We start from the raw sequence: 27,948 nt of genomic DNA on the forward strand, positions 1-27,948 counted from the left end.
AAACTTCAGAAGGAGCATGAGCAGGGCATGTTTCACACGACCAAACCCTTTGCTGGCACCAGTTAAAGGTTGCATAACCATCCAAAAATGCCTTATTTATCACTGTGGTGTTAAATGCTCAGATCACACTTCACATCCCTTTAAATTTTCAGCTTTTGAGCTGCTCCGAGTCCTTCACCCCTCGCAGATGACAAGCACTTAGGAAAAAGAAATCTTTATTTTATAGGTTTTTTGTATACTTGTACACAAGTAAAATAAAATGCATATCTATATATACTGCAATCTTGTGGAGGGGCAGGCAGCATTCTTTAACAAATGCTGCCCGTAAACATGGAAGGATGGAATGGAGATGGAAAAACTGCAAGAGTCATCAACATAGGATTAAAACAGCATAAAATCCATTACCTCTGCAAATGGGAACCTGCAACATTGTTCAGTGTGATGGTGAGTTACAAACAGATTTTGGACATTCTTTTCAGAGCATTTCTTACACTTTTTTTTTTTTTCCTGTAAATAAACCATATTTCTTTACCATCTGCTGTAGCAAAAGCTGCTTTGTGGGCAAGTGCAGTTCCGAAGACCAAAGGTATAATTCACAGGTTTCAGGACAAATAAATTATGTACATCTCAGTATTTGTCTTTTTGTTTTGTTTGTTTGTTTGTTTGTTTGTTTTAATAAAGGCATCCAGTTAAGTTTTGTGTAACAAAGCTTTCTCAGGGTGGATGGGAGTCCTGCTTTTGTTTGCAACATTTATGGAGGTCAGCAAAAGTCGAGTATTAAAGTGTCATCAACCCAGGAAAAGAGTTAATTTTAGCAGAACAACAGTAAGCTCCACAGCAAGGGGGGGATCAAAAGGCTTAGGCTGAGCTGTAACGTGGAGCTGTTCCCCTGCTGGGTGAGCCGGCACTGGGCCTTTGATCTGTTCTTTTTAGAGCAGCCCTGCCTCTTTTTGGTTGGGACTGTGGAAGGTTCAATGGGCTCTAGAAATTCGGGTCTCAACTTGGTCAAAGGAGGGTCTACAATGCTGGGGAAGGTCCCAAAGGGGGAATCATTTATCTGCTTGTTGCTGCCGTTTTTGGAAGGGTCCGTCTCCATGTACTTGGGCCTGGACATGTTCTCCTTCTCCTTGAGGTGGTTGTTGGACGAGCGGCTGCTGTGGGAGGAGGGCCCTGCCTTGCCTTTAGCTTCGTAAATAAAAGACTTGTCCATCTCAGGCTGGCAGCACTTGGAGGAACCGTCGTGGGAGCCCAGCGGGGGGAGCCCCGTCGGGAGTTTCCCTGACCTGGTTTTGGTGCTAAAAACGCTGGTGCGGATCTGGTTGAAGGAGTCCACGCAGCCATCCAGGTCGGAGCTCTGCAGCCGCTTGAGGTCCCGCCCTGCCAGGCGAGGGGGCAGGTGGCACTCCAGCTCTGAGGAGGAGCCCTTGAACTGCTTAAACCAATTCCAGAGTGAGCGGGCCTGGCAGTCACAGATCCACTGGTTGCCGTTGAGGCGCAGGTACTGCAGGGACACCAGGGGGGCCATGGTGTCCCCCGTGAGCACGGTCAGGTTGTTGTTGAACAGGTACAAGGTCATCACCTTCCCCAGGTCGTGGAAGGCGCGCCGGTGCACCAGGCTCACCCTGTTCTGGTGCAGCAGCAGCCGGTCGAGGTTGATCAGCCCGCGGAAGACGTTCTCCGACAAGCTCTTGATTTTGTTCCCGTGCAAGAACAGGTACGTGAGGTTCGCCAGGTCGATGAAGGTGTCGTCCAGCAGGATCTGGAGGTTATTATCCTGAAGGTAGAGGTACTGCAAGGAGAACAACCCTCGGAAAAGCCCCGTGGAGAGCTCCAGGAGCCCGCAGCGGTCCAGGTGCAGGGTGTGGAGGTGCACGAGCCCCCGGAAGGTGACGGGGTTGATGGATTTCAGGTTTGTGTTGTCGCTGAGGTCCAGCTCCTCCAGTTTGGTGAGCCCGTAGAAGGCCCCAGGCTCGATGAGGCTGATGTTGTTGGAGTGGATCCACAGGATGGTCATGTTGCGGCAGGAGGTGAAGCTGGTGGCCCTCACCAGGGTGATCCGGTTGTTGTGCAGGAAGATGCGCTGGCTCTGGATGGGGATCTCCGTGGGGATCGCTGTCAGCCCCTGCTGCTGGCAGCTGATGGTGATCTTGGGTTCACTGTAGCATACACACGCCCCGGGGCAGGACTCCACTTCTGATGGGATGTTCAAGCAAAGCACCAAAATCAGCAGTTTGCTTCCTGAGGAATGACAAGAAAAGGGTGGGAATTAGGCAGGGTCATGGAGAGAGCTTCTCCTTGCAGAGGAGCCTGCAATCCCCCTCTGAGTGCGGCACCACCAACCACAACCAGATGCCAGGGCAGCCAGCGATTAAAAGGTAGGATTAAAAATGGGATCCTACCACTCAACTCAAAAGCCTAAATCAATGTACACTTGTAGAGATGGAGTCTGAGTGTCTCCTCTGCCCTGCACCCTCGGGACATGAAAGAGAGGGATCAGCACTTGGATTTGCACATCCAACACCAGCCCTATTCCCAAGATCTTACCTGAGCAAAGGGACTGAATTTTAGGGCATTTCCCTCTGCCGTGGGCACACCTGGCACAGCTCAGCCCCTGGAAAAGCACCTGGGATGGACCAGGAAACTCCAAATCCCATCCCAGCACTGCCACCAGCTCCTCGCTTTGCAAGGTCACAGAACAACTCTTCCAAACAAGCAGGTGTCCCCACACTGCTCTCAAAACAGAACTGTGGCTTTCCACAAATAATTTTGGATGGATTTGATCTTCCTGGGAGAAATAACTGTGAGACATTCCCAGAATAACTTTCAGGTCAGACCTGCCTGGAGAAGTCTCAGGGCCAAGAGGATCCTTTCCTTCTCCTGCTCAAACTTTCAGACACATATTCCTGCTTCCTCTCTCCCCATTTGTTTTTTCTTTGAACCTGTGCAGCCATGGAGGAAGAGGAGGAAACAGCAGGATCTTCCACGGTGCTGTTGTAGGAGAAAGGCACATGGCAGGCTTCATTCAGGGATCCCCCCCAAGTGTGCCAGGCAGGAACAGATTCCATGTGTCCCAAGCGTGCAGGCAGCCCCATGGGGCTGGAAAACTCCTGAGAGGAACAATTTTTCCTGGTGATGCCCACCTGCTTCCCCAGGAGCTGGGCTGCACTGGAATCACAAGGAAGCATTTTGGTTCACCAAATTCCCCAGCTGGGGAGCTGGGAATGAGCCTGGAGGGAGGGAAGGGATGGACAGAGCAGCAGCTGCTGCTCTTTCTTCTCCAAAGGGACCTCGAGGGTCCCTGAAGCTCCTGCGGAGACACCTGAGGAGAGCCAGGCTGTTCCCTGCTCCCGGTGGGGAAGGGAAGCAGTGCCAGCAGTGCTTTCCCAGCAATTAGCAGTCAGTAATTAGTCTGATTCCTCCGAAAGGGAGCTGAAATGAATGGGCAGCAGCCGGAGAAGCGGGGGGATCCATTTGGGAATGCCACGTGTGAGCAGGGACACCGTGTCCCCTTCCCAGCTCCTCACAGCACCTCTGGCAAAGGGATGCGGCCTCCCCATGGCTGGGAGTCTCCAGCCCGGGGACAAGAGTAGCTTTGCCTCTCTTGTGGGAGGGTTTTTCCTCCTCTGAACCACTCAAAACTTCGTTCAGGGATGTTGATGCCTCATTACGAAGAAAGGTGGAAAAGAAGAGTTCAAAAAGCCAGACAGGAGAGCCCAGCGGTGCAGAATGGGATGAACTGGGGAGACTGGAGCTGCATCCAGCCTTGCAAATTCCCGAGGGGGAACCCAAAGGCAAAACCTGCTCCTCCCTTAGAGCCTGGCAGGTGCTCATGTGGCCAATGAAACCACATCAAACACCAACAATAACAGATTAAATCACACGGAAACCTCGCCAAATGTTTACTGCAGGAATAACAATTGGAAAAGCTGAGGTGGGAAAGTCTCTTTCCTGCAAGAACAGGCCGGGATCCCAGGTGTGGGTGTCGGCCTGGTCAAAACGATTCCCCGTGTGCAGTTAATAAAGCTGGTGTGATCCAACAGTCCCATACAGGCAGGAGGCTCCCATATATCATATTCCACGAGGGATAAAAACCCCAGCTCAGCATGCAGAGATAACTGGGGCCTGATGTTATCAGCTGCTGAGCCGCCCTGCAAGGCAGAGTTTGAGCGCAGTGTTGTGACACATTTTGGCTGCCTTGTCATGTTTTGACGTGTCACGTCCCATTGCAGGAAGCACAGTAACACGAGACAGCTGAAGTTCCCCGCTGGAGCCGTGGCACACCAAGAGCAGCCTCCTGGGAAATTAAAACAGTGCTGGCGACTCTCCGGCCATCCCTCTGCAGCTGATAATGAAACCCCGTGGGCAGGGAAATGGGACTTTCTGGAGCCTCTCTCTTCAGCTCCGTGACTGGGGTGATGGGGATGGGGTGACACCGGAGCAGTGGGAGTCACCTCATTATGCAACACCTCCCACTCCAGCAAAACAGCTCGGACTGGGACACTGTCCCCAGCTGTCCCCAGCTGCTCCTCCCTGCCATGGCCTGGGGCAAATCCAGCCACAGCCCGGGTGCATCCCACAGGCCTTAGGAATACATGGAAACAGCGGTGGGAGTGCAAAGAGGAACCGCAGTGATGCCATCCCTGTCCCAGCTCCAGCCAAGGGCACGATAAATCCATGTAAATCCATGTATACACGGGGAGAGAGGAGAGGACAGGAGGCAGCTGGCAGAGGATGAGCCATGAGCATCACCCTGCCCGGTGCCACCCATCCTGGCAGCTGAGCGCGCACGGGTGATCCACAGGATCTCTCTTCCCATGGGAAGCTCCCGGGCCGGCAGCAGGGTCCTGTCCCAGCTCCTGGGTGTGCCCAGAGCCGGAGCACTGCGGCTCCTGGCTGGCACAGAGGAGCAGCAGGGAAGGGGCACATCCTGCTCCGCTCCGAGCCTCGGCTCCCCGTGTCCCGCTCCGATGCCCCGGAGGCTGCCAGCAGCGGTGAGTCAGTGCCACTGAGAGCGCTGCCAGCCAGCAGCACGGGGAAATTAATTACAGCAGGGCCAGGCTATGTGCTTTAATTAGGGACCTGGTGTTCATGAGCTGCTCGGATTAGCTCCTTACACCGAGACAGTTCCTGTCAATCATTCCCCAAAGCCTTTTTCCAGTGACTTTCCCGCCGTGCAGCTCAGCCGTGTTCTGACTGATCCACGACAAAGCCCAGCCGCTGTCAGTCCCAGCCAGGGCAGGGCCAGAGGGACGGGCAGGAGTGGATGAAGCCGTGGAAAGCCAAGGTGACACTTTCATCCCCAGCCAGGCTGGGTGTGCTGTGACAGAGACCCCAGGGACCCTGCCGTGGCTTTCCCTGCTCCTCCAAAATCCTCCTCCAGTGCCTGGTGTCCAACCAGCAGCTGTGCCTGCTCCAGCATGTCCCAGACCCCAGTGGCCACCAAGTGCCATGAGCCACCCAGACTTTGCACTGGGATATTTTGATTTGTTTGTTTTCCTGGAGCACTGGGTTCAGCTCTGGCCATGGGGTCCTTCCTTTTCCAGGAAAAACACCCCCTGCCCTTAGGCCAGAAGTGCAGGAGATGTTCAAGGCCAGGTTGGACAGGGCTTGGGGCAACCTGGGACAGTGGAAGGAGTCAGGGGGTGGAACGAGATGAGCTTAAAGGTCCTTCCCAACCCAAACCATTCCAGGATTCTGTGATTCACGGGTGTTACAGGGAGGAGGGAGGTCAGAATGTTCCCTGTCTGCCCATTCCCAGAACATGCCACGCTCAGCTCCCAGGAAGGAACAGCATCCTCCCCTCACCGTCCAGATAAACCCATGCCGAGTTCTGTATGTGCAGTGAGCTCCCACCACCACTGGATGCTGGATCCTGCACCTCCAGCTGGACTCTTCCACCTCAGGACCCCTCTCAGTGCCCATCCCTGATGAAAAGCCTCTTGGAATGACACCCATCCGCTCCTCTCTTAGCCGAGAAACCATCCCTCCCTCTTGCAGAACATGATTAAAACTTAACTCGAGAGTTCCTGTCAAAAGCAAAAGATGAAAGAAAATCCAGAACCTGGAACCTTCAGTCCCTCCAAGACTTTGGCTTTGAGTTTAGCATTTGTTCCTCCAGAGCTTTCTTAAAAGCCAGAAAGCTCCTTCAGTGAAGCTGCAGTGCTTCTCCTTTGCCATCCCCGAGTGTTCTGACTCATGGAACTGGAAGCAATTAAAGTGGGTCCATTATCTGCCTCTCCGCCGCTCCCCTGGGCCATCGCCTTGTCAAACGTGGCAATTAGAAAGAAAAGGCTCCAGAGACCTCCAACAGATGCTTTGCAAACTTCTTCCAGGAGGCCAAAGTGAGCAGCAATTTGGTGCCGTTTGCAGAGCCGCGGCCTCTCCCTGCTGCTCTGCTCGCGCCTCGATTGATTCGGAGATATTCTAATGTGGCTTTCCTGCAGTGGAGGGTCAATAACCATCTGAGTTCTCTCCTGCTCGGACATAAAGGGAGTACTTCACAATACGAAGCCTTTTGCTGATGCACACAGCGTTTTGCCTTTGTTTATAGTAGGGACACACTGGAGCTGCCGAATTTCCGGCTTGGAGTGGGCATCGTTTGAAATTCCATGGGCATCGTTTGAAATTGCGCACTTGGCTGCTCCCGGTGCCTCCCGCTTTGTCCTGCGGCCAAAGGTGGGGCTGTGCCTGTGCCGCAGGGAAGGGGGCAGCGCTTTGATGCATTTCAAGTGAAGGTGAACCGAGAGGTCAATGAGGAAGGACAACTGGTTCGGAGTAGTCTGGAGTTTCTCTCCCTTCTGCTGCGGAGAGGAAGGATGGAGCACGATGATGCAGCTGGAGCAGCTCCAGCTGGGAGGAGAGGACGGGGTGAAGCTTTGGCACCATAAAACACCGGGGACAGGCACCAGAGTCACAGCTCCGGGGCACTGAGGCCCTGCGGCAGGGACAGAGCAGGTCCGTGCCGCCCTCAGGCAGCTGCAGCACAACATTTTGGGGCTGAGGCAGATCCTGGGACACCTCTGCATCTCCGTGGGGGTGTTGGGGTGTCAGACACCCCTCTGAGGTGGGACAGTCAGTGGGGTCACTGGGATGAGCGAGCTCTGGAGTTCTGAACCACTCCCCAGGCTCTGCTGGGGATGCACCCTGTCCAGGGGCTGGAGCTCAAGCCCCAACTCACACCAAAACACCAGTGATGATTCCCAGCGGCCTAAAAAAAGGGAGCTAATTCCCTTTTGGACACCCTTGGGGGCCTGAGGCAGCAGGAATGGTGCAGGCAGGTTGGGCACAGCTCCCATGTGAGACCTGCACCAGCCCTGCCTGGAGGTGCTGGGATATGAGCGCCAGTAGGAGCAGCAATTTAGGCACCTGTCCCTGGTCCCACATCCTCTGGGACTGCATCCAGAACCATTAACCTTTGGGACTGTGGTGCTCTTCCTTGCCTTTGGCAGCACAGCCCTGCTGGAACATCCAGGCTATGCCCTGGACAGGATTTGAGCAGGAAAATTCTCAGCTGTGGCCAGGGCTGAAAGGTCATTTCCGTAATGCATCCCGGCAGGGAGGCAGGCAATGGCTGTGCCATTTCCTCACTCCGGGGTGTTCATCTTTTCCTCTTAAATCACACTCCCTTAATGTGATTTTTGGACTTAATATTGCAGGGATATTTTGAAGGGAAGAAGGTAAAAACGAGTTATATCTTGTGCAATTCTTCCACTCCATCCTCCCAAACCTCCAGGGGGGTTTGAATGCTGATTCTTCAGCATCGCTCAGGGCTGAGCTCCACAGCTCATCCCAGGAGCTCAGGGCAGCACAAACCTTCCCTGGGATGGCTCCATCCTTTCCTGGGGTGTTCCAAAGCACCTCTGACTTGTGTGGCTCCCCATCCCTCGCTCCCAAAATTTTGGCGGCAGCCTGGATTTAGCCTAAGAACATTTAGGCGGGGTTACGCTTTTGGTGCTTTGCCAGCATTTCTCTCGGCAGCAGCACGGAGAGGAAGGAGAAGGGGAGAGTGAACAGGTTGTATTTCAGCCCATTTGAATGAGAACTCGACAAGGAGCAGAAAAATTAAAGTTTCTTCTGTAGCCAGAAGGTTTCCATCCTGCTGGATTCCCAAGGCCTGCTGCAAGGCACCGAGGTGTGAGAGCCTCGCAGAGAAAAGGTCACCAGAGCCCTTCCGAGGGGAAATATCAAGGGATTTAACCCCAGGAGTCATCAGGTCCCTGCTTAACAATAACAATTATCAATTATTACAGCCCAGGAGTGCCCTGGGAGGCCAGGGAATGGGAAAAGTCCTGATTCCAATAAAAGGAGGTGAGAAGAGCTGCAGGGAGACAGGCCAGGGACATCTGGGCTGGGCTGAGATGGGATCCAGCAGCAGGCAGAGGTGGGAATGCAACTCTAAATAGTGAGAGCGTTTCCCAGGCAGCTTCTCCAAGCCCTGGGCACACAATGAGGCAGAGCTTCCCTGGCTCCCTAACAGCCATAAAACCTTCTTTCCCCTCTTCAGGATTCTTCCAGGCCCTAGGTCCTTGTGGGAATGCTGCTCCAGATGTTTTTGCTGTTCTTCACAGCTTTTCCTCTTCGCACTTGGGATAGCAGGGCAGCGTGGGCCATCGCAGAGGTGCGGATGGAATTGGGCAGAGATTTAGACGGAATTTTGCAGAAATTTAGGTGGACTTGTGCAGAAGTTCAGATGGACCACTCCAGAGGTTCAAAAGGACTTTTGAAGTGTTTTAGATGGACTTTTGCAGAGATTTAGATGGACAATTCCAGAGCTTCAGATGGACTTTGCAGAGTTTCAGATGGAATTTTGCAGATATTTACATGGACTGTTCCAGAGGTTCAGATGGACAATGCCAGAGGTTCAAAAGGACTTTTGCAGCATTTTAGATGGACTTTTGCAGAGGTTCAGGTGGACAATTGCAGAGGTTTCAGCTGGGCTATTGCACAGATTTAGCTGGACAATTGCAGGGGTTCAGATGGACTTTTGTAGAAGTTCAGATGTTCTGCTCTGTCCCGTAGTCCTGCACTCTTCTGCCACTGCAGGCCCCAGGCTGAGCGTTGCAAAGATCCCTCCCCGGAGTCCCCGGGTCCCTCTGGTGAGTGGCAGCAGCTCATTCCCAGCCCCTCTCTGTGTTTGTTCAGGGTGGCTCCAGGCTGGCTGCCAGGGTCCATTAAAGCTCAGCTGGGCTTGGGAATCTCTCCATGAACCCCTCATGCAACAAATCCCATGCCCAAACATGCACTGCCCTTCAAGCAGAGATGTTATCACAGCTCACAGTGCCCAGAGCTTCAGAGGTCAGCTGGCTTGTGAGCAGGGACATCTCCCTGAGCCTTCAGCCAAGCTGCAGCAGGAGGTCACAGAAACAGCCATGGGATCACAGAATTACGGGATGGTTTGGGTTGGGAGGGACCTTCAAGCCCATCCAGTGCCACCCCTGCCATGGGCAGGGACACCTCCCACTGTCCCAGGCTGCTCCAAGCCCCAATGTCCAGCCTGGCCTTGGACACTGCCAGGGATCCAGGAGCAGCCACAGCTGCTCTGGGAATTCCATTTTAGTGCCTCTCCTACCACAGGGAACAATAAATAAGGACTTGGCCAATCCTACACAGGTTAAAGATGGTGTTTGAAGTGGTTTTCATGAAATCAGGAATAATCTTTGAGGTTCTTAAGCACTAAAAACCTGACCTAGCTATCCCTGTTTCCTATGGATAGGCATTGGAAAATCCTATGGATATACTGGCCCTCTTTCTAGTGAGTGCTCCTGCCTGTGCTGTGCTCTGCCCCTCAGCTGCTGGGGCTCTCTCTGACACGTCAATCAGCACAAGCAGAATTTTCAGCTCTTCTCGTGTAATATGGAACAAATCTGCATGGTTGACACCTGTTCTCTTTCCATTTGGGCCATATCTGGAAGGGGAAGGCTCCTGACCTTTTACAGGGAGAAGATGATGAGCTTAAAGTAAAACATGGGGAATTCCTGTGGAAAAGGCCTCTTAGGTGGGTTTATTCCAGCCCTGGGCTTGACAGAGTCCAACCCTGGTCCTTTCTGTGCAGACAGTGCAGGTCCCAGGTGCTGCTGGCCCACCCAGAATCCCAGTTCCCTTTTCCTTCCTCAGAGGTGGACTGGTTCCCCCACTGCATGCAGGAGTGTGGCCCTTTTTGGGATGTGATCACATCTGCAGCTGGAAAAACCATGGACACGTCCCATTCTCCTCAACACCTAATGCAAAGTCTTGTGCTGGTGTCCTCTCCACCCGTGTGACACCACAAAGCCCCTGCACCACACCAGCAGGCTCTGGACCCCGTGAAGCATGTGGGATTTGCAGGGATTTGGCTCAGAGCAGGTGAGTTGGACTTGATCCTTTGCCAGGTACCAAATTCCACAGCGACAGCAGGAGGAGAGGCCAAAATCTCCTGGAGATGCACCGAGCAGGGGACAGGCTGTGCCAGAGGCAGGGATCCAAGGCTGTGGGAGCTGGATGAGAGGCAGCAACAGCCCAGTGCCCAAAGGGAAGGTGAAAGCACATGGCCTGGAATGTGCCTTTGGAGAGCTTGGGGCACACCTGGGGAAAACGGGCACAAAAAGGGGAAGAGAATGGGCAGGAGGGCTGCAGGACAGGGGGACATCCCTGAAAGCCTGCACGTACTTGCTGGACTCTCCAAATCCACCTGAATTCACCTTGGACAGCAGCTCTGAGTAGCTGCTGTGATCCTGATCCACCTCCCAGGGCTGTGCCGGGCACCTGCCAGGCTGGGCCTGGCCACACCGAGCTCAGGGGCCAAGGAAGAGGGAGGCCTCCTCCCTCACAGCCTGGGAGAACCAGATGGGTTGGAAAGAGTTCATCATCAAGGTGTCTTCCCACCCAGACCATCCCAGGGTCATATGAAATGTCACAGCTGCATTGTCCCAAGTGACAGCCACTGATGGCCACGGTATTGTCCCAGCTATCACAGGACTGTGGGATGGTTTGGATGGGAAGGGACCTTAAAGCCCATCCAGTGCCACCCCTGCCCTGGGCAGGGACACCTCCCACTGTCCCAGGCTGCTCCAAGCCCCAATGTTCAGCCTGGCCCTGGGCACTGCCAGGGATCCAGGGGCAGCCACAGCTGCTCTGGGCACCCTGTGCCAGGGCCTGCCCACCCTCCCAGGGAACAATTCCTTCCCCAAATCTGTCCCTGTCACGCTGCCTTTGCCAAGAGTCCCATGGCCAAACCCACACCCAGCCCAGTAAAGCCAAACCCAGCAGCTCCCTAAGAACAGAGCAGCAAAGCCGTGCCTGGTTCCAGTACTGTGCTAGGGCATCCTAAGCGGTCTGAATCCTCGTTCCCATCCTATCCAGATGGGATGCATCCAGCACACTGCACGAGCAGGATCATGTGTGATCCTGCCACCATTCCATCCCCACGCTGGGGAGAATGAAGTGACAAAATATTCATTGTGAATCACAAGCAGCTCCTCCAGAAGTCAGGATTATCTGTGCCATATCTGTAAAAAAGCAGGGACAAACAGGTGTCCAGAGGAAGGAAACTCAGGTTCCCGAGATGATTTAGGTCTCCCATGAAGCACAAAGTACCTCAGGAATGCTTCAAAACCCTCCTAGGAAGAAGGAGAGTTTCCTGCAGCTCCAAGCCTGGCGTTGGTGGCTGCTCTGTGTGTGAGTGACTCAGAGAGAGGAGAGGTGAAGCTCCAGATGGGATTTACACCTGCTCCCCCCAGCCATCTGCGACTGCACCCCCTGCCAGCTGCAAATCCCGCCCCCACAGCTTCTGGAAGAGCCCCCTTGCCCGAGGCAGCATTCGCCTCTAAAATAACATTATCTCCGTTTTTGCTCGCAGCCCCAGCATCTGCATCATGTGGAGTGAGGGACGAAGTTTAGGAAAGAGCCTGGAAGGGAAAGTTGTTCCAAACATCCCCCACGGCCTCAGCTTGGTTGTGTGTGTGGATGCAGAGTGACCAAACAGCCCTGGGCAGCTCAGGCAGGACAGGGAGGGGGAAAACATTCCAACTCGAAGCTCGGACACAGCCACGTTCCCAAAGAACAGCTGGAAATGAAAACATGGGAGAGCAGACACGCGGGACTGGAGATGACATTCTCTGGCCTGCTCACGACTTGTTGCTCCCCTTGCTGTGCCTGGAGGACCAGAGCTCTCCAGACATCCCAAGGTTTGTCACCTGGAGCAGGGGGGGAGCAGTGGAGGAGCAGAGCTGTGCAACCATCTGTGAGGTCTCCACCTCAATGTTCCTTTCAACGGCTCAGGTCATTTCTCATTCCCCCTGGGACACCCAGCCCCTCCAGCCTGGCCATGATCCCCCTCTCCCTCCTTTCCCCTTTTCCCTCAGCATCTCTCCTGGCTCCTGGCACACATCCCTGGCTCGTCCTTTCATTCCCAGATAAAGCTGGGAGTGGTGTTTGATAAGTGTGTGTGTCTCAGGTGAGTGCAGCTCACTCAGCCACGCTCCCCAGGTGAGGAGCACGACACCCACAGCTCCATCAATAAATATACTCCTCCGAACATAACTCTATAAATAAACATATTCCTCTGCAATGTGCAGCTCTGTGAAGCCAAGCTAAACACGGACTCAAAAGGCTGCTAATGATACAACTTCCTGTTTTCCTGGAAATTGGGAAGGGAGCAGTGGGGAAGGGATCCTGCAGCTCATCAGGGCTTGAGCCCCCATGCTGGGCTGAGCTCACCTCACACCCGCCCTGAGATCCCACAGAATTCCACCAGGAATTCACACCAGATTTCCACGCCCGAGGCCCTCAGTTCAAGGTCTCATTACAGGCAGGGGGATGACAGCCCCTTCCTGCTTCTCGTTCCCACTGGATAAAAGCTCCCTCTTCCGCTGCAGCCTCCCCTTTTCCCCCACGCCCGTGCCCATCCATTTCCCCACTCCAGGGCCTTAAATGTCCATAACCACCTGTTCTCCAATGTGGTCTTAAATCAGTTTTAGACCCTGCGGCTCCCAGGCTGCCGGAATGCCCCATTCCCTGTTCCCAGACGGATGGCCAAGCATCTGGCTGGACTCAGATTCCTGTTGTTTCCCAGTCGCCAGTCTCCCAAGCAGTTGCTCTGCATTAGAGCCCTGCCTTCAGCTTTATTTATCAGGGCAAAATCTCAGCCAGCTGCCAACTTTACGGGCAGTAATTTATAGATATTTTCCGGATCATTCATGAAAAGAGGGAAATACAGCGGGGTGGAAGCTGAATCCCGCAAAGCTCCTGTGCAAGCAGCTTGTTCTGCACTGAGCCTCCACCAACAATCGCATTTGGAGGGCTTTAAGCTGCCTGGTTCTTAATCCATTTAATAACTGTCCATTGATTCCATAGACAGGATATTCTCCGCCGCAGAAATCAAGCGCCTGACATAAATCTGAATTTATTATGATAATCCAGATCCATGAGCAGAGGCTGGGGGAGTTTGTGCACATCTCATCCGCCAGGACATCGGTCCAGGCCTGGGGCTTGCTGGCACTGAGGGGATGCCATCAATAAATAATTGTGACAGCAGGACCTTTAAAAATAATATCAGGAAAAAAAAAAAGAAGACAACTGTGCTTAAGAAAAATTCCTGGGAAATCTAGCAGCAGAAATTATTGGCATTTCATGGAATCGTAGAATCAATAAGGTTGGAAAAGCCCTCTAAGATTTCCAAGCCCAGGTGTCAACCCAGTACCATTGAACCACATCCCCAGGTGCCACTGGAGCACTCCCAGGGATGGTGACTCCCTGGGCAGCCTGTTCCAGTGCTTTCCCGTGTATTTGTCTCTGGATTTCCATGCCTCCATGGAAAACATCTCCTCCTTCTCCACAGCACTGATCCCGAGCTGAGCAGCCTCTCCTCACCGCCGGGGCTTTCCAACTTTCTGCTTCCAACCTTCCCTGGCCTTCCCTGCCTCTGGGAATCCTGTGGTTTTCAGGTTTATAAGGAATTAGAACCAGGATCTTGTCAGCAAGTCCTGGCCATGCTCCCACACACAGTCCTTAGAAAGGGCCTTGAGCATCCATCCGTGTGGGATTATTGTCCATAAATGAGCCTGGTGGGTGGGGTCTCATCCCAGCTGGGCATCCCTCTCCACAGACAAGTTGTTTAAGCATTCAGGATCATTTCAGAGGAAAGAAAAGATTTCCTTGAGCAAGAACAGCATTTTCTCCTTTCCATGGGAGTTGTTTTTCTGCAGGACTGGGCATTCCCATCACCCCAGCATGCCCTGGTGGTGAGGCCACCTGTCCTTCCTCTCCCACACCAAGCACACAGGGTCAGGCTGTCCCTGAGCTCAGCAGCCCCTGGGGCTCATTTCCTAATTAAGAGAACCAAGCCATGAACGTGATTGAAGACAATCACCATCCCATAGCCGAGCCCTGCAAATCCCCTGGGGCACAGAGAATTCCCACCCTGCAGGTCCCTCCCTCCAGCAGAGCCCTTCCAGAGCAGCAGGGCTCACTTCCCGTAAGTGCCTGTTAATATTTCATGGGACTAAGTGAATTTCTTTCCATTTCATTTCCCATCTTTGTTTAATTCACCTCCTTCAGCGCCCTCCTTGGAAGGGAGACCAGGGACCAACTGCTGATGTGGGGGAAATATGAATCATCTCGTCAAAGGAATGAACTCAAGTGAAAAAAGGAAGAAATTGGTCAAATTAGGAATAGAAATTACAGCAGAATCACAGAAATGCCACTGGAAAGCTCAAACCTGCAGGGGCAATAGCATCAGGCACCCAAATGGCACCTCATAGGAAATATATGCATTTCCAAGCAGAATATCCCATCTCTTCCAACCTGGAAAAGCCTCATCCCAGCATATTCACAGTTATTTTCTTCAGGATTTCTCATATGATGCAAGTCAAGGAAAAAGAAGAGTAAATTTTGTGGATTTGAAGACAGAAATAACCATCTCCTCATGTCCTCCTGCTCTTTTTCCCTGGCAAAGTGGAAGGAAACTCTCCTTTCCCTGGGGAAGTCATTTGTGCCGCTTCTGACAGGAGCAAGGACAGGGAGCACAAACCCTGCTGCTTCCAGCGGGAACTCTCCAGACATCACTTCCCAAAATGTGCTTGGTGCCAGCCTTGGTTCCCAAACCTGCTCAGTATTCCCACCTCCCAACCCCAAAGCTCCACAAAAACTGCCCAGCAAATCCCCTCCCAGCCTCTTGTGGGGCATCAGGCCTGGGACCTCTCACAGGAAAACCAGGAATACTTTGGAGTGAAGCTGGGAATTCCAAATTGTCCTTTTCCTCTGGTGCCTCTGTCTCTGCCTTCCCTTCCTTAAGGACTTTTTCAGAGCCAGTCTCCCCTCAGTTCCAGAGTCCAAATCCTACATTACCACTCATGGAAATGTGTAGATACAAAAATGCTGCTAGCGAGGATTTTCTTGCTATTTTCTAAGTCCGTGAGAGACTTTTCTCTCTCACAGAAGAGGTAGCAGAGTTATGTAAACACCCAAGCCACCTGCAACCTTGAAAAGTCTTGTTTATGGTATAGTAGAAAAATATTTTGACAATGGATGTTTTAGGATTTTAGCCAATGACCCCAAGCGGTGGCTGATCCTTTGTCCAATTAGACTATGAAGAAAAAAAGTCTATAAAAGAGTTTGTAAAATAATTAAGTAAATCAATCTTGCTGCACAATTCCTGCCTGCTGGATCTTCTCTCCTCCTCCTCCCTATGGCTGCGGGACACGGTGATATACCGTAGGAACCAGGCCTGCGGTAATAGAAATGTTTCCTCCCAGGATGTGATGCTGCTGGTTCTGCTTCACTGATGCCTTTTCCTGGTCTTAAAACCAAGAGTCAAACACGGTTAGAAGGGAAAAAGGGCTTTTACCTCAGCATTTATTTTAAGGACCCTTAGGTGCACACGTCCAGGTGGAATGCACTGAAATGCACACCACAAAGCCCCCACACAATAGACCGGGTATGTCATTATAGGTCTTACTAATTAGCAGATCTATCAAGGATTCCCCAGTGAGAGGCTCGAGTGAGCCCCCCCTCCCCAAGGAACCTTCCCCTGGATGGTTCTATCTTAGTTTACAGAATGTGTTCTGGAGAGGACCTTGGGGTCTAGGGTTTTCTGATCCCTAGCTACGAAGCTTCTAAGATGTTTAGTCTCCAAGCTTAACAAAATAAGTCTAAGAATGTAGGCTTAAAAACCACTAAGAATACAAAAAGCTGTAAAAAGGTATATAAAAGGGGTAGAAAAGAAAAGGCAAAAAATCATCATGGCATCATCACCACCCATGGCCTCTCTCTTGCTACTTTCCTGCTGAGACGTTATTTGGGGGAAAGCAGCCCAAACCCTCTTCCCTTGTGCACAGCCTGGTCAGACCCACACGGGGCAGCGCCAGCTCTGGGGGTTGGCGACAGCAAATCAGGGTGGCAACAAAGAAACCAGGGGCAAATTCTGCTCTTTTTTGTGCATGTCCTGGGCTGATCCCACAGAGTGGGGGACCAAGGGAGGGGATTCTGCCCCTCTGCCCCGCTCAGGTGAGACCCCACCTGCAGAGCTGCCCCAGCCCTCGGGCCCAGCACAGGAAGCATCTGGAGCTGCTGGAGAGAGTCCAGAGGAGGCCACGGAGATGCTCCAATGGCTGGAGCCCCTCTGCTCTGGAGCCAGGCTGGGAGAGCTGGAGGTGCTCTCCTGGAGAGGAGAAGACTCCAGGGAGAGCTCAGAGCCCCTTCCAGGGCCTAAAGGGGCTCCAGCAGAGCTGCAGAGGGACTGGGGACAAGGCATGGAGGGACAGGACACAGGGAATGGCTTCCCACTGCCAGAGGGCAGGGCTGGATGGGATATTGGGAAGGAATTGTTCCCTGGGAGGGTGGGCAGAGCAGCTGTGGCTGCCCCTGGATCCCTGGCAGTGCCCAAGGCCAGGTTGGACATTGGGGCTTGGAGCAGCCTGGGACAGTGGGAGGTGTCCCTGCCCATGGACTACCTGACATTTAAGAGGTCCCTTCCAACCCCAGCTGTTCTGTGGTTCCATGAGTGAAGCAGCAGCAGTGACCTGTCCTTGGGACAAGGGAGCCTCTTGCAGTGGCAAATGTCCCCAGGAGCTGCCAGCACCTGAACTGCAGCTGCCACGGCACCTCTCAACCCAGCTCCCTGGCACGTTTAGGTGTGAAATTTAGATGAAATCTCAGGCACTTTTCTGGCACGGGAATTCTGTTGCCACGCTGCAGCGTGAGGGTGCGCATTTCCATCCCCAGGGCTGATGGAACACGCAGTGTTTGCTTGGTCAGCCGGGCACGGGGGGGCTTCCAGAGGTCTGCAGGGGTGTGTGACCATTCCTTAACCACTCCTAAGGCACCCGGGAGCACAGTGGAGGGAGATCTGCTTGTTTGATCCTTCCAAAGCCTGGCTTGAGGCAGAGCCCTGCACCCTCACCCCACAGGCAGGACCACACCACGCTGCAGCATCAAGCTGCTCATTCCTGCTGGACTAGGGGAATGACTTCTCCACGTCATTCCATGGAGGAATCCCTCCTTCTGGCTGGGAGATCCCAACTCAGTGTTAAGTGGCTGATGTATGGAGAGGAGGACACTGTGCTGTGACAGGCCACTGGGACCACCATCACACCCAGCCTCATTAGAACTCTCATTAACGATCTAATGAGAAGGGGAGAAAATAGCAGGTTAATTAAATCTGCCCTTCCTGAGCCGGGGAAGGTTTCAGCTTTAGTGGGGATGGATGAATGACAGGGAGGGCTGTGGCAAGAGCTGGCAGATTGTTCTAGGCTGGAAAACTGCTCCTTGTGGGGAAATTGAGGCCCCTTCCACCTCATCAGGAAGGGGAGAGGATGCAGATGAAAGAGTCGTGTGTGAGGAGCTGCCAGGAGCTGAGAGGTGATGCCTGATAATGAGAGAGGGAAGGTGGGGCCCTTGGGAGGGAATTTTTTGCTCTGAGCTTGTATTGCCAAATGTTACTCCTTGCCTGGGGCTCCTGGAGCCGATCAGAAAGAACCCAATTGTTATTGATCCCTGTTCCAACAGCTCTTAGGGGCTGATGTTCTTCCTTAGCCAAAACACCAGGAAACTCAGAGAAAGGGGGAGAGAAAGAGCTTTATCCACAGGTGAACTTGGAGCAGCACAGGGGGGAATGTCAGAGCTGGAGAGTCCTGGAAATACAGGAGGAAGCGGTGTGGGGCAGTAAACTAACTGAGCTGGAGGAGGACGAGCTCCAGGACTTCCAGGGCCCATCAGCAAGGAGATATGGAAAGAGTGCAGGGAAGAATGCTGTGTGATCTCTCTGGTTCAAACTGACCTCCTAACTGAGCTGTGCCGTGATGGGAACCCCCGTGTAGGAGGGTACCACAAGGCCCCAGGGCAAGGGCACACCAGGACAACACCTGGCAGCTCGCAAAGAGCTGGCAAAACAAAAGCACCCAGGAAATTATGGGCAAAATAGCCCCAGCTCAATGTCTGTGTTACCCTGGGACACGGCAACTGGAAGGCTTGGAGCAGCCTGGGATAGTGGAAGGTGTCCCTGCCATGGCAGGGGGTGGAATTCCATGATTTTTTAAGGTCCCTTCCCACCCAAACCATTCTGGGATTCTGTGATTTGGTGTAAAATCATCCCTCAGACCAGCACAGCACCAGAGGTCAGCGCTGTTTGGCCTCCTTTCTGTCATCCCTAGCCAAGGGAAAGGAAGAGAAGGACATTTGGTGCTCCACAAAAATAAATATTTTAGGAGAAAATGCCTGCAGAAAAGGAGACAACAAAATGTCGCCTTTCCAAGGCAGAAATGTGTGCAGAGTGTGTCTGTCCCAAGTTCTGCTCTCTCCAGAGTCAGAACTTCCCTGGAATCCTCCAACTTAAACCAGCTGCAGTCCAAGTGCTCTCTGAAACCACATTTAGTCACAGCAGTGAAAGACTAAATGACTTAAACCCTTTTCTAAAGGCAGGGACTTCAAACAAGAGGGAGAAGATAGTCAAGGCAAATGTGGAAGTATGACTACTTGAAACAGCTCCTGAAGAGCAGAGACGAGGCAACAAAGCAAGCTCGGAAAAAAAAGGTGTTAAGGCTTGAGAGCAGCATTAATGCACAAAATCAAAGCAATTTCTCTAAGCTGTCAAAATAATCCCTGGATGTTGGGAGGAGCAGACCCACAATTGGAGAAGGAAGGGATCCCTCCTGCCTGGGGGGTGGGAATTCAGCCATTCCTGACAATCACAATAGGAGCAAAGCCCATGGCTGAGTGGCATTTACAGGAAACTGAGAGGAAAATCTAAATGAGAAAGAGAGAATTGAAAAGCCCTGGCAAGCAGGGACACAAAAGGTTTCTGTTGAGATGCTTGTAAGCCTTGGTGCATCTGAGACATGCAGAAATTAATAAATCAGTGGTGTAGGGCTCTGATTAAAAAAATAAACCCATATATAAATAAGAGGTTTTCAGCTCTCAAATCCACGTTGTGTCACCACCAATCAGATCTCACCCAGCATGAGCAGCTCAGCACCAGAGTGAAATTAAAGACAAAAGGCACAAAATCAGCATTTCTGACTTATGAGCTTGTTCTAAACTCCCTCACTCGAGAGGAGAAACCCTCCAGGATCAGAGGGATAGACCAAGAGGCTTCAGCTGAGTTCTGGGTTGGAGTGGAGCTCCTGGAGGCTGCGCAGCTGAGGAAGGGCCTGGAGCATCTCCGTGCCCAGCACAGGCTGAGGGAGCCGGGGCTGCTCAGCCTCGAGAGGAGCCCCAGCTGAGAGGGGCCCTCAGCCCTGGCTGTCCCTGGCTGCAGGGAGGGCTCAGGGCAGGGCCGGGCTCTGCTCCGGGGCCCGGCAGCGGCACCAGAGCACCGGGCAGGGCCTGAGCCCGGCAATTGCCCTGCCCAGGAGGCAGAACTGCTGCCCTGGGCAGGGCCCGGCCCTGAGCAGAGCCCAGAGAGGCTCTGGGGTCTCCTCGCTGGGGATATTGCAGAGCTGTGGGCACACACTGCTGTGCCCTGGGCTCTAGGATGGCCCTGCTGGAGCAGGGAGTGGCACCAGTCACCCTCTGTGCTCCCTTCCAGGCTGACCCATCCCGGGATCCTGTAACTGTGATATTGGAGACTCTGAGAACCTGTGGCACTTTAAAGAACATTTGAAAGGGCTCTGATGGAGCAGAGGATCCCACCCAGCTTTCCCAGAGAGCCGGATATCAGCTGAAAGGGCACATCCCCACCTCTGCCTCTTCTGCATTTCCCTCTCCCACCTGAGGTGTGGAGATCAGCTGGAGCCCAGGATAAGTTTTCCATCCCTCACCCTGTCCCTGGGACTGCCTAGAATGACAGGCAGGGGGAGGGAAGGGGCCACAGCTCTGCCTGAGATCTTTACCAACATTTGCACGAAGGCCCAACCTTTAAGAGGAGTGGTCTGAGCTGACCTTCAGCTGAAATCCCTGCCCCAGTACCCCCGGCGGAAGCACAATCCATGTGACATTTTGGAGCACGGCCTCTGCGGCGACTCTGACATTACAGAGAGAGAAAACAACGTCAGACTGCAAGGAAAGTTAACATCAGCTCCAGAAACCTCGGCTGACAGCAAACACCCAGGGCTGGTGCCAGCCCAGTCACAGCCCCAGCTCTGGTGTGACAGTCTGGGCTCGGGAAGAGCTGAGCTGGGGACCATGGCCAAGCACAGCACAGCACAAACAAACCCAGATGCTGATGGGCTCCATCCCTAAGCAAAAATGGAGATGTCAGTTGAGAAATTCTTGCTTATGAAGAGATCTAAACATTTTAGACCCCTTTAACAACAGTGAGTCTGTGGGCACAGCACGGCACAGATCCTAGGAAAATGGAATTCAAAGGGTGGGAAGCAAAGCCCCTGGGTGTAAATCGTGACCTTTTAACAACCAAGCCCCTCTTGGATGATCAGCTGCAGCTCTGTCCCAGCACCACAGGATGAAGCTCTGCTCACACACTGGCCACACTCTCACACCTGCCCAGAGAGGAGAGCCATCCCTCAGGTGCTCTCCAAGCACATAAATCGTGGGAGCAGAGCTCAGATCCCACGTGCAGGTTAAAAATCACCAGCTTCTTGCAAAAGGCAGCACCAGCATTGATTCACGGTGATAATGTTGATGCAGGGGTGTCACAGCATGAGGAGAAGCTCCTCCACAGACCTGGTATCCCATGAAACTCCGTGTCTACCTGCACTTCCCAGGCAAATTCCCAAGCTCAAAGCTGTGCCTGTGCATCCCAGAGCATCTCAGTGCTTGGTGGGAGGTTCCAGAGAAGGGGGGAGGGGCACTCAGGCATGGAATTCTCCAGCTCACAGCCACATCCAAGTGGATTCGAGAGGAGTGATCGGGCTGGGTCACGAACCTTGTCAAGAAGGACTGGAAATTGAAACAGTTCTGCCATGATAAATACAGCCAGAGCTTGCACAAAATGAGGCAGGAGATGAACTGGAGAGCAGGACAGAGAGCAGAAGGAGAAGGTTTATTTCAGGCCCTGCTCTGAGGACTGTTCCTGTATCTGACATGACACAGCTGGGAATTAAAAACCAGCAATGCTCTGCTGAGAAGGGAGGAGGGGAAAGGGCTCCTTCCCTCCTGCGTGTTCCTGCTGTCCTCTGCATGCTCCCTCGGGATCCCTGCACTGCTGGATGCATCGGGGATGGGAAGGAAAAGCTGCAGAGCACCACTTCCCTCCCCCTCCCTTCCCAGTTGTCCATCACTTGGGGTGGCTGCTGGCAGCAGCCTGGACCAGGGATCTCAGCCTCTGCCTTGGCTCCCCCATCTCAGAGCCTGACGGTGAAGCACGGGCAGGTGTCACCCTCAGGCTGCCATGAAGTATTTGGAATTCATTCCTTGCTGACCCCTGCTCCACCTGGAGCACTGCATCCAGCCCTGGGTCCAAGAGCAGAAGCACCTGGAGCTGCTGGAGCCACTCCAGAGGAGGCCACGGAGATGCTCCAAGGGCTGGAGCCCCTCTGCTCTGGAGCCAGGCTGGGAGAGCTGGGGGGTGCTCACCTGGAGAGGAGAAGGCTCCAGGGAGAGCTCAGAGCCCCTTCCAGGGCCTAAAGGGGCTCCAGCAGAGCTGGAGAGGGGCTGGGGACAAGGGCTGGAGGGACAGGACACAGGGAATGGCTTCCCAGTGCCAGAGGGCAGGGCTGGATGGGATATTGGGAAGGAATTGTTCCCTGGGAGGGTGGGCAGGCCCTGGCACAGGGTGCCCAGAGCAGCTGTGGCTGTCCCTGGATCCCTGGCAGTGTCCAAGGCCAGGCTGGACATTGGGGCTTGGAGCAGCCTGGGACAGTGGAAGGGGTGGAACAGGATGGGTTTTCCCACCCAAACCCATCCATGATTCCATTGTCTTCTGCACTTCTCATGTTGACTTTATTCCTCAGGAGCTCTAACACTGCATCCCGAGGGTGCCACATCCCCTGAGCACAGCAGGAATGCAGCTGTGCATTATCCAGCAGAGTCGTGTGGCTCAGCACTCTGGAGCTGAGGAGCTGGGGTTGGCTGGGTGACCATGACCAGGTGTGGGCACCCAATAGGGCACATTTGGTGTGTAAAAATAATAAATACTTGAGTGAGAAGTTGTCAGGCCCTGGAGAGAGCGAGGTCACCGAGGGTTTGCCATCCTAAGATATCGTCTTCCCAAGAGCTGCCACTCAGCTCTGCTCTCCCACTGCTCCTGCAGCCTCTCCCTGTGCTGAACTCCAGCTCTTGCTCCCCTTTCTGCACCCCAAAAACGCCCCAGCCTGTCAGAAACCCACAGCTGGGTGCAGGTACAACATCCTGGGGGAGGGATGACATTTACCACCACTCCCCCGACACTACAGACAAGAAGCAGCTCTGAAATGCCTTTAAAGCAGGAGAGCTCAGAGAAGTGTGGATACAAAAATGCTGCTAGCAAGAATGTTCTTGCTAAGTCCGTGGGAGACTTTTCTCTCTCACAGAAGTGGTAGCAGAGTTCTATAAACAATGAAACACCTGCAACCTTGAAAAGTCTTGTTTATGGTAGAGTAGAAAAATATTTTGACAATTAACCCAGGGGGTGGCGGATCCTTTGTCCAATTAGACTATGAAGAAAAAAAGTCTGTAAAAGAGTTTGTAAAATAATTAAATAAATCAATCTTGCTGCACAAGTCCTGCCTGTTGGATCTTCTCTCCTCCTCCCCACGGCTGCAGGACACGGTGATATTTTACGGCGTTAATAGAGAAGGAGCTCCAAACATCACCTGTGGTTTCCTCGAGACAGGCTGACCCAGGGGAGGTTACAGAGCTGTCACCCGCTGCCAGCACCAAGGGGAAATGATGGGATCAGGCTGCTGGGGAGTGTCTGTGACCCCGTTAAACACAGGCTGCCCCATCTCTGGCCGCCCAGGGATGGGAGGGAGGGGGCAGGAGCCCCCTGAGCTCAGCCCAAGGCGGGGAATGTGTGGCACTCCCACGCTGCAGCTCTCGCCACATTGCAGGGTTTGGCACTCATCTTGAGCAAATTTTTTGAGGTGCCAGCTTCCGGATTCAGGGGCTCCTCACATCTTTCTCTACAATGCTATTTTATTTTTCTGGCAAAGGAGATACAAACATGAACTCTACCAACCCTCAGAGAGAAGGAGGGATATGAAATATCCCAAACCGTGTTCTCTGGGAATCTCCTTCCCTGTTCCTGAGGTTTGAAGCTGCTGTTTGCAAGCAGAGTGCATGAGGAAAGGCTCAGGGACAGGTTCCCAAATCACATCACCCCTGGAGAGAGCAACACCCCTCTCCTCAGGAACACGGCACCATTTTCCACGATTTTCTGATTTCAGGAGGGCTCCAAGCAGGGCTGGGTGGAAAGATCTGGAGAAGGGGTCACAACCAGAGCCCGAGCACTGAAGAGGATGGTGTGAAAGGACAGGGGATGGTGTGGAAGGACAGAGGACCGTTTGAAAAGCCAGCAGGGAGGGAGGACAATGCTGACAATCCTCCAGCACAGGCTGAGCTCAAGGCTCGGCTCAGCCCGGCCTGCGGGCTCTGATTTACAGGGTTGTGTCTTCTGGAGCACAGATGACCAATAAGTGTTCGTCGCTTTTAAGAAAGCCCTTGTGCCTCGCAATAACTCAGCGCTGATTGCCCGCATTTCCTTAAAAGAGCTCATTTAGGGTTGATTTAAGCACTCCTGGGGAGGGCAGGCAGGCGGGGGGAGGTGATTTATAGGGCTGGTGTAGCCGCAGAGGCAGCTCGGGCTTGCCTGCCTGAAATGTGGGACTGGCTGGAGAATGGGAGAGCCAAGGACTCCCCAGAAAGGGTCCTGGAGCTGAGCCGTGGGAAGGATAAATTCTTCTCCCCCTTTTTAAGGGCCAGCTCTGCTTCCAGCACGGATTTGCTGTGCACCACAGGTGCCAGAGGTCGGGTGGTGTTTGTAATTGCATTTCACCGCTCGCATTTGGGGGAGGGCATCAGTCTGGGCTGGCTCTGGGAAACCGGGGAGTTCAGGAGGAAACACCACGCCCTGGACTCCACTGAGCACAAAGGTGACCTGCAGGGACTTTCAAATGACCAAGTAAACGTCACTGGACAAGGAGATTGGACGCACACATCCCCACGGGGCTGGTCCCTCTGTTCTTGCAGCGACACCCCTGCAGGAGCCTCCAGTGAGGCCCTGTGGGCCCTGAGGGGAGGAGGTTTTGCCCTCCTGTGTTACAAAGCCTCCTCCCCGTGTTCTCCTGGCTCTGCAGGGAACTGCTCCCCTCGGGACAGCCCTGGGAGCAGAGGCTAGGGAATGTTCCCCCATTCCTGAGCACTGCAGGACATTCCTGCTGTGGCAGAGGTGTCTGGGAATGACAGGAAAGTGATCCCCAGGACTGTCCAGCTCTTCCTGCTCAGCCACAGCCTCTGACATTCCCAGGAGCTGCCTGGCAGGTGCCTGCCATGCTCCTGGCAAAAGCAGAAAAGCAGGAATAATCCAAACTTTTAATGACACATCTCCTAGTCCTGTAAGTGCGCTGCCTCTTTAAAACACTGCCTGATATTTCTGTGCAGTCTGGAAGGGCTGGAAAAGATTGAGAAAAGGAATGAGGAGGAGAAAAGGATCAGTTAAGAAATGAGCAGAATGGGGCAATTTCTGCTGTCCTGCCCTCCCTGTGCCGAGTCCCCCTCTCCATCCCTGCCCACCCAAATTGGGAGCAAGGCCAGAAAACCAAGGAGCTGCCCCATGTGTGCCCCAGTGAGGTGCAGCAGAGGCTCAGAGTCTCTCTCCTGCTCACTGCTCCCCACCCTGGAGCCTTGTCTGTGATTCCTGGCTGGCTGAGGGCTGGAGCTGTCAGAGCAGGGCCTGGTTTCCATAGCAAACGCGGTGTTAGCAGAGGGAGAGGCTCAGCCCCGCACTCAGCAGAGCTGAGAAGAAAAGCCTTTATTTCCCCACGAGCATGAAGGGCACGGAGAACTCCGGTGCCACGTGTGGTTTAGTTTCCATGAGCTTCTTCAAAGCCGGAGGAGCCTGTGAGCCAGGTCCTGCTGGCAGCTTTTCTCTCCAGCTTGAGCCAGGGGTTGAAGCCTTTGTGGTTCTGAGCTGAGTTTTGCTCCCAATTTAGGGATTTGTTGTTCTCCCAAAGGATCCAAGGCTGTGTCCAGGGGGAGGATGGGCTGCTCCTGCCCCACGACGCACAGAGGGAAACCTGCCCCAGGACAAAGGGCAGTGAAGGCACCAGGACCTCCAGGCAGGACAGAAGGGAGATGGAAATGGCCAAGAATGCTGAGTCCTGTGGGAGGCAGGGAAAAACCAGGTCCAGGCAGGTGGGATGAAGGCCCTGGGCTACCCCCAGGGAGGGTCTGGGTATTGCCAGGGCCACAAGAGGTGAGAGCCCCTGGATCAGGCGGGGTGGGACACTCCCGTTATGGCTCTGCTCTGTCCCACCCCGCTCCTGGGGACACTAAGGCTGCACCCAGGGTGTTCCCCCTCCCACAGCAGCCAGGAGAGCAGCACGGGGACAAACTGTACTCCCCCCAGCACAGCCGGGTCACTGCCACCCTCCAGCACCTCTGCTGCTCGTGCCAAACTGCCTGCACAGGGACACACCCGTGGGCTTGGCTCTGGCTCCATGGAAAACAGGAGAGGACACTTCCCACATCCACCTCCCCAAGCACCATCCAGATCGTGGCATCTCCTGTGGCTCACCAGCGCTGTGGGGCTGGTGAGCTGTGGTTCTGTGTGTGCATCCAAAGGGCTGGGTTATCTCATCTCTCCTCTCTGCCATCAGGATCACAAACTGCTCCCAGAACCGCAGCCCTGCTCCCAGAACCGCAGCCCTGCTCCCAGCAGCTCCAGCCTTCCTCAGGGATGGGGCTGCAGAGGGCTGGGAGGGGACACTTGTTTAGCTGACAGAGGAGAGGCAGAGGGACCCACTCCCAAAGAGACAAAGGGTTGCAGAACCCTTTATGGGAGTTATTTCTCTGCTCCCCTGTGGCTGGGGATCCCCAGCTCACTTGGCACAGGCCGTGTGCCAGGCAGTCCCTGCGGTGTCCCCTGCGAGGCTTTGGGGACTGGGAAGGGCTGGGGGGTGGTGGGGACATCTTTGCCTGCATGGGGGCTGGTTCCACATTCCCAGGGGCATACGGGAATCCATCCTCTCCTGGACTGCTCCTTGGCAGTCCCCCAGGAGCAGAGGGATCCCCCTCTGGTGAGGGTGTCACAGGGCAGCTGTGACAGTCCTGTCCTGTCCCCTGGCAGGACCTGAGGGCTGTGTCCGTGCCCTCCTGAGCAGGTTCCTGAGCAGAGCAGGCAGAGCAGGCCTCCACCCCTGCTCCAGGAGCAGAGATCTGCATTTGCAGTGGACATTAAATCCACAGCGATGATAAAAAAGAAAAACTGTGCTGCAGCCACAAAGCTCCTTCCCTCAGCCAGAGCCCTGGGAGTGCCTGCGGTGGCAGGGACACTGTCCAGGCCAGGGGAGGCAGGAGGGGACACGGGTGACCTCTGAGAGGTCTCACCTTTCTCACAGCTACCCAAGGGCAGGACAAGCATCCAGCTCTTCCCCTGCTGGATTCCCATGCAGGAATGTACCAGAACACTGGGAATGTGCTGGCAGGAATTCCCCTCAGCCCCAGCTGCCCCCGGGGCTTTTCCCTGGCTCTGGGATGGTCAGGCATAGCTTGGGGCTGAGCATTCTGCAGGTGGAAGGGAACACTCCTTTTCCCAGCTGGATGTTGGACACAGGCTCTTCCTGCTCCCTTGCCCCATGAATTCCCTTTCCCGTGGGAGGTGGGAACAGCCCATCCTGCAGCCCTGTGCTGGGAACAGACCCCCAGCCCTGGTGCAGAAGGAGAACTCCAAACTCGTTTCCAAAGGGCCGGTTAAGGAAAGGCAGTGAAGGAGGGAAGATGCTCTTTATGTATTAATTAGACATTAACTAATTTGCTCTAGAGCTACACCAGGAGCACAGGAAGAATTACTGCATTAATTAGGGAGTAAATGACCCTGAACTCATCCCTGCCAGGCTCCCAGCCCTGGCAGCCGTTTGTCACCAGCAAGGAAAAGCCCCGGGTCTCACTGCAGAGCAGAACAACGAGCGACCACACACTCAGCACTTCAGCGTTCCCCTGCTGGAGCACAGGGAACTCGGCTGTCCCGCTGGAATCAGCCGGAGCCGCTCCATACAACGCTCCCAGCATCTCACACCTTTGATTTTGGGACCAAGAGATTTTTCCTCCAGCTGAAAATCTCTGCAGCAGCACATCAGAGCAATGACCAGGGGCAGCTTTCAGTCCTGCACAGCTCATCCCCTGCCAGAGCCCCAGCAGCCTGTGCATTCTTAATTGACAGAATTAGGAAGCTTATTTGAAGAATACTTGAGTCCTCAGAGTCTAATTTCCTGCTGTATAAATAATACATCAGCAACAGCAGGCTCCGGGAAAACCAAATAAATAAATAAATAAATAAATAAAAATAAAGAACCAAAGGAGCCCAGATGAATATTCCAGCTTCCATCACACCGTGAGAAATCCTTTGCAGAGGCTTTTCACAATAGCCCCCAACTGCATTGTACC

At 53.8% G+C, this 27,948-nt stretch overlaps 1 protein-coding gene across 1 annotated transcript in view; it reads right to left on the reverse strand.

Annotated features, from left to right (window-relative positions):
* Positions 1-640: 640 nt before the first annotated feature.
* Positions 641-27,948, reverse strand: part of RTN4R (reticulon 4 receptor) — an 80,539-nt gene continuing 53,231 nt past the window's right edge. Inside the window, exon 2 of the mRNA XM_042023824.1 lies at positions 641-2,238. Within this exon, the coding sequence (XP_041879758.1) occupies positions 812-2,238 (1,427 nt within the window). The 3' untranslated portion in view covers positions 641-811. The remainder of the gene's footprint in view (positions 2,239-27,948) is intronic.

The sequence above is a fragment of the Corvus kubaryi genome, unplaced genomic scaffold (assembly GCF_017639235.1).
Source record: "Corvus kubaryi isolate FWS band 111438036 unplaced genomic scaffold, C.kubaryi_AGA036_p1.0 127, whole genome shotgun sequence".
NCBI lineage: Eukaryota > Metazoa > Chordata > Aves > Passeriformes > Corvidae > Corvus > Corvus kubaryi.